Source organism: Anolis sagrei, chromosome 4 (assembly GCF_037176765.1).
Source record: "Anolis sagrei isolate rAnoSag1 chromosome 4, rAnoSag1.mat, whole genome shotgun sequence".
In the NCBI taxonomy this organism is placed as follows: domain Eukaryota; kingdom Metazoa; phylum Chordata; class Lepidosauria; order Squamata; family Dactyloidae; genus Anolis; species Anolis sagrei.
In genome coordinates, this window is record NC_090024.1 from 245,789,581 (window position 1) to 245,808,718 (window position 19,138).

At 44.2% G+C, this 19,138-nt stretch overlaps 1 protein-coding gene across 1 annotated transcript; it reads right to left on the reverse strand.

Moving 5' to 3' along the window:
* Nucleotides 1-15,216: 15,216 nt before the first annotated feature.
* On the reverse strand, nucleotides 15,217-17,895 carry LOC137097026 (kunitz-type serine protease inhibitor spermatin-like). The gene is made up of 3 exons (XM_067468298.1): nucleotides 17,814-17,895; nucleotides 16,212-16,373; nucleotides 15,217-15,356 (listed from the first exon to the last, which is right to left on the reverse strand). Exons 1-3 carry the CDS (start codon nucleotides 17,893-17,895, stop codon nucleotides 15,217-15,219), a joined length of 384 nt encoding a protein of 127 aa, XP_067324399.1.
* Between the last annotated feature and the right edge of the window lie 1,243 nt (nucleotides 17,896-19,138).

The following is a 19,138-nucleotide window of genomic DNA, read 5'->3' on the forward strand; positions in this document are numbered from 1 at the left end:
ATTTGGTATTATTGTTATTGTCATTTGCATTTTGGAAAACCTGTATTTTCTTATAGGTACCTATAAGGAAATACTTGGAAATGGGATCCATATCTAAACATGAAATTTGTTTCTCTTTCTAATATTGTTTAGCCTGAAGGTAGTTTTATACAACATTTTATATAAGATTTTCATGCAACAAACAATGTGTACATTGAGCCATCAGGAAGCAGGAGAGTCACTATCTCAGCCAGTCTTGGCTTTTGGGGTATTTTGGAATACAAGATAAGGGATTCTCGAGTTGAACAAGCCAAATAAATCATTCAGAAGGGGACCCAGATCCAAAGTGGCTTCTCCTAGCTTTCCTCCTCAAAGTATCGTGCCAAAAAGAGCACCACGGTTGGCTGTTGTTTTTTAGAGGGAAGAATGGGCAAAAATATGGTGCATGCAATGAGGATGGTGTATGCATTGGTGTCTATGGTGCATGCAACAATGCAATGGTGCAAGCAAGGAGCATGGTATATGCAATGGTCTCCATGACGCATACAATGGTGCATGCGATGAGAATAGTGCATGCAGTTGTCTCCATGGTGCATGCAGTGGTGTGTGCAATGAGCATGGTGCATGCAATGGTGTGTGTGATGAGCATGGTGCATGCAATGGTCTCCATGGTGCATGCAATAGTGTATGTAATAAAATGGTGCATGCAGTGGTCTCCGTGGCACATGCAATGGTGCATACAGTGAGCAATGATGCATGCAATGGTGTACATGGCGTGTGTAGTGGTGCAGGCAATGAGTATGGTGTATGCAATGGTCTCCATGGTGCATGCAATGGTGTGGGTGATTAGCATGGTGCATGCAGTGGTCTCCAGGGTGCATGCAACAGTGCATGCAATGAGCATGGTGCATGCAGTGGTCTCCAGGGTGCATGCAATTGTGCATGCAATGAGCATGGTGCATGCAATGGTCTCCATGGTGCATGCAATAGTGTATGTAATAAAATGGTGGTTGCAGTGATCTCCATGGCACATGTGATGGTGCATACAATGAGCAATGATGCATGCAATGGTGTCCATGGTGTGTGTAGTGGTGCAGGCAATGAGTATGGTGTATGCAATGGTCTCCATGATGCATGCAATGGTGTGTGTGATGAGCATGGTGCATGCAATGGTCTCCATGGTGCATGCAATAGTGTATGTAATAAAATGGTGCATGCAGTGGTCTCCGTGGCACATGCAATGGTGCATACAGTGAGCAATGATGCATGCAATGGTGTACATGGCGTGTGTAGTGGTGCAGGCAATGAGTATGGTGTATGCAATGGTCTCCATGGTGCATGCAATGGTGTGGGTGATTAGCATGGTGCATGCAGTGGTCTCCAGGGTGCATGCAACAGTGCATGCAATGAGCATGGTGCATGCAGTGGTCTCCAGGGTGCATGCAATTGTGCATGCAATGAGCATGGTGCATGCAATGGTCTCCATGGTGCATGCAATAGTGTATGTAATAAAATGGTGGTTGCAGTGATCTCCATGGCACATGTGATGGTGCATACAATGAGCAATGATGCATGCAATGGTGTCCATGGTGTGTGTAGTGGTGCAGGCAATGAGTATGGTGTATGCAATGGTCTCCATGATGCATGCAATGGTGTGTGTGATTAGCATGGTGCATGCAATGGTCTCCATGGTGCATGCAATGGTGCATGAAATGAGCATGGTGCATGCAATGGTCTCCATGGCGCATGCAATGGTGCATGCAATGAGCATGGTGCATACAAAGGCCTTCTTGGTGGATGCAATGATTTTTGCAAACTTTGGAGAGGAATGGAGACTCCATAACAAACTGCAAAATAAATTCAGTAAGTCTGGCTTTGAGTTTCAACTGATCAAGTATCCGCATCTCCTTGAGAAAGATATAATTTGGGGGAGATACGGTGCCCAGATGGGGACAAAGTATTTGGGGATCTAAATCAGGAAGGCTGGCAGCGAGGGGTCCTCTTACCTGGCCTGGTGGCAGCGGTCAGCCCAGCCCAGAAGCTGAGAAGCCCCAGAAGGAGAAGAAAGCCCACTGGCCGCATGGCTTGGCTGATCTTGGTTTTCCTGATCTGGGGGTCCAGTGCCCACTCCGGCTCACCTGGCCTCTTTTAAATGGTTGCAAACAGGTTCTGCAGGGACTTTCAGAAGAAAGTGGCCCAAAGGAGAGAATGTGGGGCTTTCCAGGGAGGTGGAGGAAGCCAGAGATGTGGACAGAGTGGACATTCTCTCCCTTTGGCAAAGTGACTTTGGCAAAGTGAAGGCTTACAAAACAACTTTGGAGACAGTGACAGATCGGCAAGTGTTCCCAGTTTTTGAGTCCTTTTGAATTCAGTTCCTATCATAGAATCATAGAATCATAGAATCCTAGAATCAAAGAGTTGGAAGAGACCTCCTGGGCCATCCAGTCCAACCCCATTCTGCCAAGAAGCAGGAATATTGCATACAAATCACCCCTGACAGATGGCCATCCAGCCTCTGTTTAAAAGCTTCCAAAGAAGGAGCCTCCACCACACTCGGGGCAGAGAGTTCCACTGCTGAACGGCTCTCACAGTCACGAAGTTCTTCCTAATGTTCAGATGGAATCTCCTCTCTTGTAGTTTGAAGCCATTGTTCCGCATCCTAGTCTCCAGGGAAGCAGAAAACAAGCTTGCTCCCTCCTCCTCCCTGTGGCTTCCTCTCACATATTTATACATGGCTCTCATATCCCCTCTCAGCCTTCTCTTCTTCAGGCTAAACATGCCCAGCTCCTTAAGCCGCTCCTCATAGGGCTTGTTCTCCAGACCCTTGATCATTTTAGTCGCCCTCCTCTGGACACTTTCCAGCTTGTCAATATCTCTCTTGAATTGTGGTGCCCAGAATTGGACACAATATTCCAGATGTGGTCTAACCAACGCAGAATAGAGGGGTAGATCTAGACACTAGGCTCCTATTGATGCAGGCCAAAACCCCATTGGCTTTTTTTGCCGCCACATCACATTCCTGGCTCATGTTTAACTTGTTGTCCACGAGGACTCCAAGATCTTTTTCACACGTACTGCTCTCGAGCCAGGCATTGTCCCCCATTCTGTATCTTTGCATTTCGTTTTTCCTGCCAAAGTGGAGTATCTTGCATTTGTCACTGTTGAACTTCATTTTGTTAATTTTGGCCATTCATCTCTCTAATCTGTCAAGATTATTTTGAATCCTGCTCCTGTCCTCTGGAGTCTTGGCTCTCCCTCCCAATTTGGCCCCGTCTGCAAACTTGATGATCATGCCTTCTAGCCCTTCATCTCAGTCATTAATAAAGATGTTTAACAGGACCGGGCCCAGGGGGGAACCCTGCGGCACTCCGCTCGTCACTTCTTTCCAGGATGAAGAGGAAGCATTAGTGAGTACCCTCTGGGTTCGTCCATTTATTTATTTACAATATTTACAGAATGTCCTGTAGCAGAATGCCCTGCAAACTTGGGCAATTTAATAAACCCCTGTTTTTATGATAGAAGCAAAAAGGAATATTCTTATTCTTATTATATTTAGTTATACCTCACTTTATCTCTCCTGCAGGAGATCTAAAGCAGCTCCATCCCATCCATTCCCTCCATGCGGAGTGAGAAGGGCAGAATAGAAATACTGCAAATAAATAAATAAATAAATAAATAAATAAATAAATAAATAAATGTCAGGAGCAACTTGAGAAACTGCAAGTCGCTTCTGGTGTGAGAGAATTGGCTGCCTAGAAGGACGTTATCTAAGGAATGCCCAGATATTTTGATGTTTTACCATACTTGTGGGAGGTTTCTCTCATGTCCCTGCATGGGGAGCTGGAGCTGACAGAGGAAGCTCATCTTCGCTCTCCCTAGATTTGAACCTGTGACCTGTCAGTCTTCAGAAGGGTTTAACCCATTGCATCACCCTGGACTCTGGGTAACCAGATTAAAAAAATACTGATACCTTATCTGGAATTCCAAAATGTGAAATGCTCCAAAATTGTCCACTTAAGTGTTTGAGAGAGTCACCTCTTTGCTTTCTGGTGGTTCAATGTACCCATATTTTGTTTAATGCATACAATGATTGGGTTGTTGTAGGTTTTTCCTGGCTATATGGCCATGTTCTAGAGGCATTTTCTCCTGACGTTTCGCCTGCATCTATGGCAAGCATCCTCATACAATGATTAAATATATTTTGTATAATGTTCATGTTATGTGTTTACGAAACACAAAGGAATCTTGTGTTTTGACTTGGGACCCATCTCCTAGGTAACACCTTAGAGACAGATATGCAAGTGAAGGTATTTCAAAATCGGAAAGGCATTTGCAAGCATGAAAAGATAAGCTTTGGTGGGTACAATTACCAACATAGAGACAGGTTCTGGCTGGGGAATTCCTCCCTGGATTAAGGGGAGAATGGGAGGCCACGGGTTAGTGTTGAGAAACCTTGCTACCTGCATTGGGACAAACAGGCATCAGGTGGTCAGGCACAAATGGAGTAGAGGTGGTGCAACGTAACATGTTGTTCACACCGCCAAAAGCTAATTTTAAGCACAATAAGCATGCCATCATGCTTTCAAATTTTTTATTCAATATGTGATTTTAAAAAATGTAAATAGCAGAAGATTGGCCCTAATGCCTAGGTGTCATGAATAACTTTTCAATAGGTTCTTGTGGGTTTTTTCGGGCTATAGGGCCATGTTCTAGAGGCATTTCTCCTGACGTTTCGCCTGCATCTATGGCAAGCATCCTCAGAGGTAGTGAGGTCTGATGGAAATAGGAAAATGGGTTTATATATCTGTGGAATGACTGGGGTGGGGCAAAGAGCTCTTCTCTGCTGGAGCTAGGTGTGAATGTTTCAACTGACCACCTTCATTAGCATTTGAAGGCCTGGCTGAGCCTGGGAAAATCTTTTGTTGAGAGGTGTTAAGATGTGCCTGGTTGTTTCCTCTCTGCTGTTTTGCTGTTGAAATTTTAGAGTTTTTTAAACGCTGGCAGCCAGATTTTGTTCATTTTCATGGTCTCTTCCTTTCTGTTGAAATTGTCCACATGCTTGTGGATTTCAATGGCTTCTCTGTGTAGTCTGACATGGTGGTTGTGAGAGTGGTCCAGCATTTCTGTGTTCTCAAATAATATGCTGTATCCAGGCTGGTTCATCAACTTTTCAATAACTTTAAAGCACAGGTTCTTTTTATTGCAATTTCCAGTATGAGAGGGGACATCCGAACTTTTACAGAACTTTTTCAATTCTACTCAAAGAACGACATTGTACATACAAACATAAAGATTCTATGTAACTACATTGATTCACAAACAACTTACAGTTATATTGGCAAACAAACAAACAAAAGAATTGCATTTTAATTCAGCATTCACACACATGTACAGGCATCCATCCTCATGCAGACATCACCATGTTTCCTTTGTCATCTCCTAGAATCATAGAGTTGGAAGAGACCTCGTGGGCCATCCAATCCAACCCCATTCTGCCAAGAAGCAGGAAATTTGCATTCAAAGCACCCCTGACAGATGGCCATCCAGCCTCTGATTAAAAGCCTCCAAAGAAGGAGCCTCTAGCACACTTTGTGGCAGAGAGTTCCACTGTTGAACGGCTCTCACAGTCAGGAAGTTCTTCCTCATGTTCAGATGGAATCTCCTTTCTTGTAGTTTGAAGCCATTGTTCCATTACATCCTAGTCCTAGGGAGTGCTCCCTCCTCCCTGTGGCTTCCCCTCACATATTTATACATGGCTATCATATCTCCTCTCAGCCTTCTCTTCTTCAGGCTAAACATGCCCAGCTCCTTAAGCTGCTCCTCATAGAGCTTGTTCTCCAGACCCTTGATCATTTGAGTCGCCCTCCTCTGGACACATTCCAGCTTGTCAATATCTCTCTTCAATTGTGGCACCTAGAATTAGACACAATATTCCAGGTTAAGTGGTCTGACCAAGGCAGAATAGAGCATGGGCAGCATGACTTCCCTGGATCTATACACTAGACTCCTATTGACGCAGGCCAAAGTCCCATAACGCCGCCGCATCACATTGTTGGCTCATGTTTAACTTGTCCACGAGGACTCCAAGATCTTTTTCACACGTCCTGCTCTCGAGCCAGGCATTGTCCCCCATTCTGTATCTTTGCATTTCATTTTTTCTGCCTAAGTGGAGTGTCTTGCACTTGTCCCTCTTGAACTTCATTTTGTTAGTTTTGGCCCATTTGTGAAGATCGTTTTGAATCCTGCTCCTGTCCTCTGGAGTATTGGCTCTCCCTCCCAATTTGGTGTCGTCTGCAACCTTGATGATCCTGCCTTCCAACCCTTCATCTAAGTCATTAATAAAGATCCTGAACAGGACCGGGCCCAGGACGGAACCCTGCGGCACTCCGCTCGTCACTTCTTTCCAGGATGAAGAGGAAGCATTGGGGAGAATCATCCTCTCGGTTAGTCCGCTTAACCAATTACAGAGTCACCTGGAGTCGAAGAACACCTCTTAGGCCAGACTGCTTCCTTACAAATGTGCCAATGCATAGTTCCAAAACTTCCATAATGCCAAAATGCTTCTAAAATGCCAAAACTTCTCTTTCCCTACGAACAATACCAAGGACCAAATCTCTGTTTTCCATATAGCAGAACCTGACTTCCTGCAATGTAAAATGACTCCAAAATGCAATCCTTCCTCTTCCCTTGAGAAAGAAGCCCAAAGTGTATAGAATCTTGCTTTCCCAAAGCAGATTGGACACTCTCCGAATACACTCTCTCTTTCCTTCCCATGGAGCAGAGCATAGCAGGTGAACAGTATATCTGTCTGTCACCATTTGAGAATTATGAGATTGAGTCTTTTATAGGAATATCCTGCTAAGGTAGTAAATAATTGTCCTGTTTGAAATTATCTTGAGTCTTTACCTCCTGAGATAGATGTTAGTCTTCTTGATTGGTGTTAGCCTTGTGTTGAAATTGTAAACATTTCTCTTTTCATTGCCACAGTTCTTCTTTCTTCTTCTTTCTTTTGGATATTCGTACCCACCCTTCTCAACCCCCCCGGGGGGGGGGGGCGGCGGGGGACGACTCAGGGCAGCTTCCAGCCGGCAACAATTCTATGCCTCCATGTGCACATGATAACATACATAGCAGAACCAATAAGTATACGGTCTTGACAGATTAGAGAAATGATGGGCCAAAACTAACAAAATGAAGTTCAACAGGGACAAATGCAAGATACTCCACTTTGGCAGGAAGAACAAAATGCAAAGATACAAAATGGGGGATGATGCCTGGCTCAAGAGCAGTACGTGTGAAAAAGATCTTGGAGTCCTCGTGGACAACAAGTTAAACATGAGCCAACAATGTGATGTGGCGGCAAAAAAAGCCTCGTGTCTAGATCTAGGGAAGTCATACTCCCCATGCTGTATTCCGCTTTGGTTAGATCACACCTGGAATACTGTGTCCAATTCTGGGCACCACAATTCAAGAGAGATATTGACAACCTGGAATGTGTCCAGAGGAGGGCGACAAAAATGATAAAAGGTCTGGAGAACAAGCCCTATGAGGAGAGGCTTAAGGAGCTGGGCAAGTTTAGCCTGAAGAATAGAAGGCTGAGAGGAGATGTGATAGCCATGTATAAATATGTGAGAGGAAGCCACAGGGAGGAGGAGGGAGCAAGCTTGTTTTCTGCTTCCTTGGAGACTAAGACACGGAACAATGGCTTCAAACTACAAGAGAGGAGATTCCATCTGAACACAAGGAAGAACTTCCTGACTGTGATTGCCGTTCAGCAGTGGAACTCTCTGGCCCGGAGTGTGGTGGAGGCTCCTTCTTTGGAAGCTTTTAAACAGAGGCTGGATGGCCATCTGTCAGGGGTGATTTGAATGCAATATTCCTGCTTCTTGGCAGAATGGAGTTGGACTGGATGGCCCATGAGGTCTCTTCCAACTCTTTGATTCTATGATTCTATGATATATAGTTAAAAACATTAAGTCAATACAATTAAAAACTACTAAAATGTACCAGTATGGTGGCCATGATCTAGCCGAATTCTGTAGATGGAGACTCCATCAAGCTTGTCCATAGTCCATTACCATAGCAATTGTCATCATTGTCATTGTCATAGTCCGCATAGTTACCCAAAGACCTGGTCCCACAACCACATTTTTAACTTCTTTCTAAAGGAGAGGAGGGATGAAGATAACCTATTTCCCCAAGGAGCGAATTCCACAGGCAGGGAATTATCACAGTTTACCATTTCTGTATTGTCAAAGGCTCTCATGGCTGGAATCACTGGGTTGTTGTAAGTATTCGGGCTGTATGGCCATGTTCTTGAAGCATTCTCTCCTGACATTTCGCCTGCATCTGTGGCAAGCATATAATAATAATAATAATAATAATAATAATAATAATAATCCTTTATTTATACCCCGCTACCATCTCCCGAGGGACTCGGTGCGGCTTACAAGAGGCCGAGCCCAAATACATCAATAAAAAGCAGCAACAACAATACAGACAATAATAAACTCATAAATGAAGCAATAAACAGTAACAAGCATCCTCAGAGGTTGTGAGGTCCATTTCTGTTTAACATTTCCGTTTTCATTAGCAGCTTTTAATTACAGTCCAAAACCACACCAAAGTTCTTATAAGCAAACAATTTATTGAAGGATAAAAATAGCTTCAGCAAAAAGGGTAAAAGAAGTTCAAAAGTGTAACAGAATATTGTCCAAAAGTTAAGCAAAGTAATCCATAAGGCAAGCATCAAAACTCAGGAGGCAGGAATGTCCCAAAAGTCAAAGGCAAAATTCACAGGAACTAGAGTCTGTAAGTCCAGAATAATCCAAAGATTCGAAGTCCCACAATGATTCATGAACAAACTTGAGCAATTAAAACCAAGGCAGGAAACAGCAGAAAACAAACAGGAAACTCAGCACGAACATGAAGTCATGAATACAAGACAAGGATGCTCTTCCATTCTAGACATTGGCCTCACTAAAAGTTAGATTCAAAGGCCCTATATTTATTCAAAAAGTCATGGCAAAAGCATTCTGTTTCCCTTGGGAAACCTCTCCCTGACCCCTCTTTTCTCTTAATCTTTCGGACCTTCTTCTACTCCCTTCCAGGTGGTGATGTTGATTGCCTAGTCCCAAATTGGGTTCAGCACCACAGAGAACTCTCACAGGATGCAGCCAAGCTGGAAGGAGTGTGTTGTTGTGTCTACCTTCAAAACACCTGTAGGCTTTTGGCAACCCCATACATTTCCTAAAGTTTTCTTGGTTTTCTGTGGTGGTTTGGCCCACTCTTTCTTCTGAAATAGAGCCTGCAGCACCCGGGGTTCTTGGTTGTCCTTCTAGTTTTGGAGAAGGGGCTTCATTTTGGATTGCACTCCCAGAGTCCCACAGCTATCCAGGAGCACTCCTTTCCACCATGCTTTGAAGTTCTAGCCAACAACAATTGGGAAAGTGACTGAGGCCAGTTCTTGAGGGTGTTTATGTGACTACACATTGCCTGTTGACCTATGGGGACCCCATCAATTTCACAGACTTTTCTCAGACAACAAACCCTCAGGGTGTTATTCCCACTTGGTTCCATCCCCTAAAATAGAGCCTCCAGATTCCTTGGTAGCTCTTCTAGGTTTAAGGAAAGTTCTTTTGGGACTGACACTCTCAGCATAGCTGGCTAGGGGATACTGGGAGTGACCATCCGAAAAGGTCTCTTTCCCTATGCTCTAGACATTCTAACTTGTAGCATTTGGGGAAGAGGGACCAAAGTGTGATCTTGTGTGTCTGTGTCTTTGGGTTGGCTGTTGACTCATGGCAATCCCATGAATTTTATGGGACTTTCTTAGGCCAAGAATCACAGAGGCGATTTCCCCGGTTCTTTCCTTTGAAAGAGAGCCTATAGCACCTTGGATTCCTTGGTGGCCTCCCATCCAGGTATGTTGACCCTGTTTAGCTTCCAAGATCAAATGGAATCTGGTGCCCTTAGGACAGGGCCTCCTGGAAAATCCAGTGTGGCTTCACCACACAGCAACAATCCACACAAATCACCTCAATGAAAGACAGGGGAAAAAAATCAGAGCAAAGAGAGGGACTGCTGGGGGATTCAGTATAATGATCAATCATCTTCTCAGCAGAATGTTTTGCTGACCATTATACTTATGGATTGAATCCTCCAGCAATCTCTCTCTTGCTCTATTTTTCTCTCTATTTCATTGAGGTGATTTGTGTCAACTGTGCAAAAACATGGCTTTGACACAAATGTGTGTATTCCTGCCACTAGAGTGCAGCAAGCAACACGAGCTGAAAGTTTTAAGCATCTGTACATGTATGCCGTTATGTTTAAAGCATAGTCCATTTTTGAAATGAAAAATGAGTGGACATTGAAAAGACCTATTACTAGTGTCCTTATGAAATGTAATGGTAGTATGATTCAGATAAGCTTCTAATTTGAAAAGTACAATCATGGAATCCTAGAGTTGGGAAGGACTCTGGGGGCATCCTGCCAACTCCTTTTGGCCAATCCAAGCCTTCCCAACAGATGACCATCCAGCCTCTGCTTAAAAACCTCCAGAGACTACATTGGACTCCCAGACAGCACCCAATTCCTCTACCAAATAGCAATGATCATCAGGAAGTTCTTCCCAATTTTCAGATGGAATCTCTTTTTCCTGCAATTTGAATCTGTGGTTCCTTTGTGTCCCAGTCTCTGGAGAAGCAGAAAACAAGCTGGCCCCTTTATCCTCAATATGACATCCTTTCAGACATTTCATCATGGTTCTCATGTTCACCATGGACACAAATTATTCCAGCTGAGGTCTAACCAAAGCAGAAGAGAGTGAGACTAGGACTGGCCTCGATCTAGACCAGTGGTTCTCAAAGTGTGCTCCACGGAACCCTTGGGGCTCCATGAATTATGCTGAAGGGCTTCGTACTTTTCATAGTATCATAGAATCAAAGAGTTGGAAGAGACCTCATGGGCCATCCAGTCCAACCCACTGCCAAGAAGCAGGAATATTGCATTCAAATCACCCCTGACAGATGGCCATCCAGCCTCTGTTTAAAAGCTTCCAAAGAAGGAGCCTCCACCACACTCCGGGGCAGAGAGTCCCGCTTTTCTCCTCCTCCCCTCCAAGCTTTCCTTCCTCTTTCCTGCTTTAATCCCTAGCTCCTCCCTTATCACCAAAAGCCTTTCCCCCTTGCTGCCCATATCCTTTCCCCCCACCTTCCTTGCTTCCAAAACCCTATTTTACTTCCTCTGCTCAGGGGGTGCTTTGATTGTAAATTTCCTGCTGAAAAACTTTGAGACACTAAACTCTTATTGATGCAGCCTAGAATCACATTGGACTGTTTCGCTGCTGTATTGCCCTGTTGGCTCATGTGCAGCTTGTGGTCTACTAAGACACCAAGATCTATTTCCCATGGACTGTTTTGAATCCAGGTCTCACCCATCCTGGACCTGTACATGGTTAACTGAATCACATCATTTCTTAGGTAAAGGTTTTCCCCTGACATTAAGTCCAGTTGTGTTTGACTCTGGCAGGTGTTGCACATTTCTAAGCCGAAGAGCCGGCATTGTCCATAGACACCTCCAAGGTCATGTGGCCAGCATAACTGCATGTAGTGCCATTACCTTCCCGCCAGAGTGGTACCTATTGATCTACTCACATTTGTATGTTTTTGAACTGTGCTAGGTTGGCAAAAGCTGACCTATTGATCTACTCACATTTGCATGTTTTTGAACTGTGCTAGATTGGCAGAAGCTGGGGCTAACAGCAGAAGCTCATGCTCCTCCCTGGATTTGAACCTGCAACTTTTGGTCAGCAAGTTCAGCAGGTCAGCGGTTTAACCCACTGAGCCACTGAGGGCTCCTCTTTTCTTACCTTGAGACTATTTCTGGTGTTTCTTTGGAGTTGAGCTCCATCAGCTGAAGAGTAACCAGGAAACCATCTTAGCTCGAGGTAAGCCTTGTCTCCAAGAGTGCATTACAAAGCTGAATGTCTCTTGTTGTTTAAAGCCTGGGAACTTGTTTATAAGGTGGAAAGTGTGTAGTTAAGACTTTGTGACTGTTCTGGTGTCTAGAGAATTGCTACCTCTGCTGGCCGTGTGCTTGAGGCCATGTGCAGTTTTGGCTCTGTGCTTGAGAGCCGGACCTTCTGCTGCGTGCTCAAGTGACAGAGCTGAGCTTGCCATTTTTACTGAAGTGTCCTCTGCCCTTGCGCTATGCTACTCTGCTGCTGACTATGCATGCCCAGTATGGAACACATCTCACCACGCTAAAAGAGTAGATGTGGCTCTTAATGAGACATGCCGCATTATCACAGGGTGTCTGTGCCCTACACCACTGGAGAAATTACATTGTTTAGCCGGTATTGCACCATCTGACATCCGCCAGGAAGTAGCAGCCAATAGTGAAAGAACCAAGTCAGTGACATCTCCAGCTCATCCCCTGTTTGGGTATCAGCCAGCACGGCAACGACTTAAATCTAGAAATAGTTTTCTAAGATCTACAGAGACACTCGCTGGAAAACCCCAGCAAGCGAGAGTCCAAAAGTGGCAGGCTCAAACCCAGAACCTCAATCAATGACTGATAGCCAATGAGAGACTCCCCCCTGGGCACACAGAGGACTGGGCGACTTGGAAGGTGCTGAACAGATTGCGCTCTGGCACCACAATTTGCAGAGCCAACCTTAAGAAATGGAGCCACAAAGTGGAATCCATGACATGTGAGTGTGGAGAAGAGCAAACTACTGACCACCTGCTGCAATGCAACCTGAGCCCTGCCACGTGCACAATGGAGGACCTCCTTACGGCAACACCCGAGGCACTCCAAGTGGCCAGAGACTGGTCAAAGGACTACCAAGCTTGCAAATCTTGTGGTTTTTGTCTGGTTTGTTTGTTTTGTTCTGTTAGAAATGTAATACAATTGTCTGGTTTCCCCTGACACGATAAATAAATAAAGACTTTCGGCGACTCAAGACATTGTGGGTGCATTCATAATTCATACCCCTTCTTTTGAGAAATCCTTTGCATTTCCTCTTTTAAAAATAAGCCTGCAAAAAAAGATGGCGGGCTCCTTAAACGATTGAGACACAATGCAAGAGAAGATAACTGGAGAGGGAAAAGGAAAGGACCTCCATGAATTCATGTAAAGAGATGCTTTTATTGAGAAGAGGGGCTTAGAGATGTCAGGGGAGCAATGTCTGCCAAAGTCCTTCATCCACGTTGATGTTTTGCCTTGGCTTCTGGAGCAATGCCACTCATTGGAAAGGATCAGTGGTTCTGAATCTTTGCTGCTAGGAAAAAAAGAGAGAGAGAGATGAACCAGCTCTGATCCAAAATGGGGTATTGACTATCCCTCTCAATTTGGTGTCATCTGTGTTGTCAAACACAGCACCCCCCCCCACCAAAAAAATTATAGTTTTCCTAGGCCAACAAGCCAAAATGAAATACAGTGTCACCTTTTCATCTCCCAAGCCCCACCACGGACCACCAGCAGCACATCCTCCCCAAGAAGTCAATAATTCTAATGTAATTGTGCTCTAAATTTCGACTTCAGTCTGCACATTTGATCAACATGCCTTCTATTATGGCATCCCAATAATTCAAGAGGTTGAATAGCCCAGAAAGACCAAAGACATAACTCTATGGTACCGCACTGGTCACTTCTTTCCATGATGGAAAAAGAGGAGCCATTGAAGCACCGTATTGTTGAAGGCTTTCATGGCCAGAATCACTGGGCATTCTCTCCTGACGTTTTGCCTGCATCTATGGCAGGCATCCTCAGAGGTTGTGAAGTCTGCCTGTATCTATGGCAGGCATCCTCGAGGTCTCACAACCTCTGAGGATGCCTCCCATAGATGCAGGCAAAACATCAGGAGAGAATACTTCTAGAACATGGCTATGTGGCCTGAAAAACCTACAACAACCCATTGGAGCACCCTTTGGATTTAGCTGGTCAGTCTATTCCTAATCTGGCAAAGGCTTTCAGGGTCAGAATCACTGGGTTGTTGTAAGTTTTTTCGGGGGCTATATGGCCATGTTCTAGAGGCATTCTCTCCTGACGTTTTGCCTGCATCTATGGCAAGCATGCTCCGAGGTAGTGAGGTCTGTTGGAACTAGGAAAAAGGGTTTATATATCTATGGAGTGACCAGGGTGGGACAAAGGACTCTTGTCTGTTGGAGCTAGGTGTGAATGTTTCCACTGACCAACTTGATTCGTATTTGATGGCCTGGCAGTGCCTGGGGAAATTTTTGTTGAGAGGTGATTAGATGTCCTTGATTGTTTCCTCTCTGTTGTTTTGCTGTTGTAATTTTAGAGTTTTTTAAAATACTGGTAGCCAGATTTTGTTCATTTTCATGGTTTCCTCCTTTCTGTTGGAATTGTCCTCATGCTTATGGATTTCAATGGCTTCCCTGTGTAACTTCTCAACTAGAGAAGTCAGCCATAGCAGAGCACCTGATGAGTCAACCTGGACACCTCCTTTTATTGGAGAACACAGAAAAGCTGGACCACTCTCATGACCACCATGTCAGGCTACACAGAGAAGCCATTGAAATCCACAAGAAGCATGTGGACAATTTCAACAGAAAGGAGGAAACCATGAAAATGAACAAAATCTGGCTACCAGTATTAAAAAACTCTAAAACTACAACAGCAAAACAACAGAGAGGAAACAATCAAGGAATATCTAATCACCTCTCAACAAAAATTGCCCCAGGCACTGCCAGGCCATCAAATGCTAATCAAGGTGGTCAGTGGAAACATTCACACCTAGCTCCAGCAGACAAGAGTTCTTTGTCCCACCCTGGACATTCCACAGATATATAAACCCTTTTCCTAGTTCCAACAGACCTCACTACCTCTGAGGATGCTTGCCATAGATGCAGGCGAAACGTCAGGAGAGAATGCCTCTAGAACATGGCCACATAGCCTGAAGAAACCTACAACAACCCAGTATTCCCAATCTACCTAAAGGTTTAGTAACCTCTTTGTGGGAACTGAGTCCTTCTTTTATGCCTTAAGATAACCCAACTAGTCACTTCTCTCCAGGATGAAGAGGAAGAGCCATTGGGAAGCATCATTTTGGTTTGGCAGGATAATCAATTGCAAATTGATGAAAACGAAACCACCCCATTCTTCCTTTCTTTCAAAAATCAGAAAATGAAATAGCTATTAGATCTTTGAAGATCAGGGGTATAGACATGAATGCACAAAGACTCACACATCAGTGGAAGTGTCCTTCTTACCTTAATAAGGATTCACGCATCGCACATGGCAGCCATAACTGCAGCACTTGCCCTTATCCGGGCATTCCCAGTCGCTGCCGCAGGAGACAAGGCAGATGGTCATCCACCCTGGTTGAGATTTAGGGCAGGTGCCTGGTTTCTCTGAAACAGGAAGGTGAAACACATTTTCAAAATTTCCATGCAAAACAAGTGGTCGACTACCTTGAATGCTTTTATGCCAGAGTACTCAAGGGTGCATCCGCACGACAGAATTAATGCAGTTTGATCACACCTTAACTGCATGGATCAGGGCTATGGAATCAGAGCTATGGAATCCTTGGAGCTGTGGTTTAATAAGGTCTTGAATTTATTAATTAATTTATTTATTTCTGGTATTTCTACCCCGTCTCTTCTCCTCCCCCTCAAGGGGACTCAGAATGGCTTACATTGGCATTGGCTTACAATATAAACAATTACAATAATATCACAACAATTGAAATACATAAGCATTAATTAAAACAGTACATAAAGCATTAATTAAAACTATAATACAGTATCTGTGCTGTCACACACTGGGCCTGTGAAAGAGTCTATAGACAGAACGTGTTTTCTGAATGCCCAACGGGATGCCGGGGGTGCCTCGGCTGAGAGGTCTTTCGGATTTCCCCACACAAAGTTCTTTTAAAGACAGAAAGTTCAACAAAGTCCTATGGTCCATTTATTTGACTTTTGGGAATTGCATTCTACCCTTCAATAAAACCGATGCCCTCACTGTAGGAGAAGATGCAGATCAAGAATAGGGCTCCACATTCACCTACGAACCCACTGCCAGAATACCGAACTTGGAGGACCATCATCCTCAGACTACGAGGGATTGCTTAAGTAAGTAAGTGAAGAGGTATTTCCAGATCAAGAAAGCAACCCAGGGTTAGGTGGACGGAGAATCGATTTCTCATGTTTCCTTATTCCTGCTGATGGGTTTCCATCTCTGGCCTCTCTCTTGGTTTCTCCACTTACCTACACAAGTGTAGTGGCAGTCCTTGAAAGTCTTGAAATTGTTCTTATTCCCACGGCAACCCCCGTAAATGAACCTCTCACATTTGTTGGACTTGACGTTGTAGAAATAACGGTGAAAGTACCCGAAGCATGAACCAGAATCTGGAGGAAGGTGGCAGAACTCTGGAGGGGAGAAGAACAGAAAAGTTATCTGGATGGCCATCTGTCAGGGGTGATTTGAATGCAATATTCCTGCTTCTTGGCAGAATGGGGTTGGACTGGATGGCCCATGAGGTCTCTTCCAACTCTTTGATTCTATGATTCTATGATTCTATGATCTCTGTATCTGGAAGCCTCTAAAATGTTTTGTGAACCTCTCCATTCATGCTCAAATCATGGCTGGGAGTTTTGGGCAGTTGTGCCCCCAAAAATAATATTCTAGTGACTTTAAGGTCAGCAGAGTAGAAGGAAGCCAAAAACCTCAGCAGTCTACTGAAGCAGATGAGCAAAACATAGTTGATTTGAGGTCTACAAGACCATCTAGATCTCCCTTTGGGTACAATGAAGGATTACAACATTATCTCCTCCAAAAACTTCTGGTGCCTTCAAAATACCAGATCCTGAAGTGCAGAGACACGGAGAGTGGAAAATACTTCAGCTGGATGGCCATCTTGCATATCCATGTTCGACACAGAAGTGCTACAGAAATGACCTTCCTTCTAATTGCAAGTATTCACTTATATTTCATTAAAAGGAGCCTCTTATTCTTTAAAAAAATCAGCAAAATTAATGTTTCTAGGTCTGGACCAATGAAAATAAAATGACATGCTGAAGTCAGTCAATGGGAAAAAACAAGTCTTGTTGTAAGAACATGACTGAAACCAGACTGGGTTGTTGTAGGTTTCTCAGGCTGTATGGCCATGTTCTAGAAGCATTATCTCCTGATGTTTCACCTTCATCTGTGGCACGCATCCTCAGAAGTTGTGAGGTTGTGGCCATACAACCTGAAAAATCTACAGCAACCCAGTGATTCTGGCCATGAAAGCCTTTGACAATACATTGAATTCAGACATTTTGATGGTGTGGTTATGTATATATATAGTGGCTGTGTTTATGGAGAAAATTTGATTCCTTCAGAAGCAAATTTATTGTATAGACAGGACCCTAACATATGCCTTACTCGCACCCCTTACATTTCTCACTTCTGTTTCTCTATGCATGTTAACCTCAAAAAGCCTTTTCCTTTTCAGTTTCCTTTTTTATAATCAACTCATTTTGCAAAATGGACTCATTGAAACTTCTTCTGAAGGTTGATTTTTCTTAACACGGTATGGGATTGTGATCTGAAAATGTCTTAGATAAAATTTCACATTTTGAGATTTGTGTTGCTAAAGAGTTTGATGCTAGAAACTTATCAATTCTCAGCAATGATTTATGTCTGGCTAAGTAAAAAGTGTAGTCTGTAGTATTGCCATATTTCCATCTCCAGACATCACATAACCCTATATTATCCATAAAATGGAAACATGTTTTGGGGAGTTTGCCTTGTTCTGCTTTAACAGACCCCCATCTCCAATTTTCTCTCAATTGATGGAGAAATTAAGGTTGGAAGAGGTATCTTACCTGGCCGACCGGAGGTGAGGGCCAGCTCAGCCCCAAAGGCGAAAAGCCCCAGAAGGAGGAAGAGGAAGCCAACAGGTTGCATGGCGCAGAAGGTCTGGGAGCCCAGTGTCTACCTTGCAAAGCTCCGAAATGCCCCTGAGAGGGTTTCACTGGGACTTTAAATAACCCAAACAAGGAAGACGGTGGCCACATGGAATTTCCCCTTTCTCTTTGGCAAGACTATGACACAAAGGATTGCCAAACAGTGCAGAGATGGTCACCTATCAGGAAGTGTCACCATGATCTATGAGGGGCCATGGGACAAAAGCCCAAACTCTTCCCTGTTGTGTGTTAGGAGGAGAATTACCCAGAGAAACCTAAAGGTCAAAAGTGTGGCTGATTTTCAAAAGTGTGGCAGACCATGGAATTATAAAGTTGGAAGAGACCTAAGGGGACATCCAGTCCAACCTACTGCTAGGCAGGAAGACACACTGAAAGCCCTTCTAACAGATTGCTATCCAGCCTCTGTTTTAAAACTTTCAGAGACTCCAACAGAGAGCAACATTTTCGTTGAATAACTCTTCCAAGTTCTTCATAATATTTAGATAGAATATCTTTTCCTGTAATTTGAATCCATGGTTCCATCGTGTCTTAGTCATTGTGTAGTCATTTAGTCACCGAGACATCTGTAGGGAGACCAAGGTGCTTGTTTATAAAGCTATTGTCCTCCCACCCCTGCTATACGCCTGTGAGACTTGGACTCCTGGAACGATCCCATCAGCGCTGCTTCCAGAAAATCCTGCAAATCTCTTGGGAAGACAAGTGGACAAGTGTCAGCGTGCTGGAAGAAGAAGCAAAGAGCACCAGCACTGAAGTGATGGTCCTCCGCCATTAACTCCGCTGGACCGGCCACGTTGTCCAGATGCCCGATCACCATCTCTGAAAGCAGTTCATAGAATCATAGAATCATAGAATCAAAGAGTTGGAAGAGACCTCATGGGCCATCCAGTCCAACCCCATTCTGCCAAGAAGCAGGAATATTGCATTCAAATCACCCCTGACAAATGGCCATCCAGCCTCTGTTGAAAGGCTTCCAAAGAAGGAGCCTCCACCACACTCCGGGGCAGAGAGTTCCACTGCTGAATGGCTCTCACAGTCAGGAAGTTCTTCCTAATGTTCAGATGGAATCTCCTCTCTTGTAGTTTGAAGCCATTGTTCCATTGCGTCCTAGTCTCCAAGGAAGCAGAAAACAAGCTTGCTCCCTCCTCCCTGTGGCTTCCTCTCACATATTTATACATGGCTATCATATCCCCTCTCAGCCTTCTCTTCTTCAGGCTAAACATGCC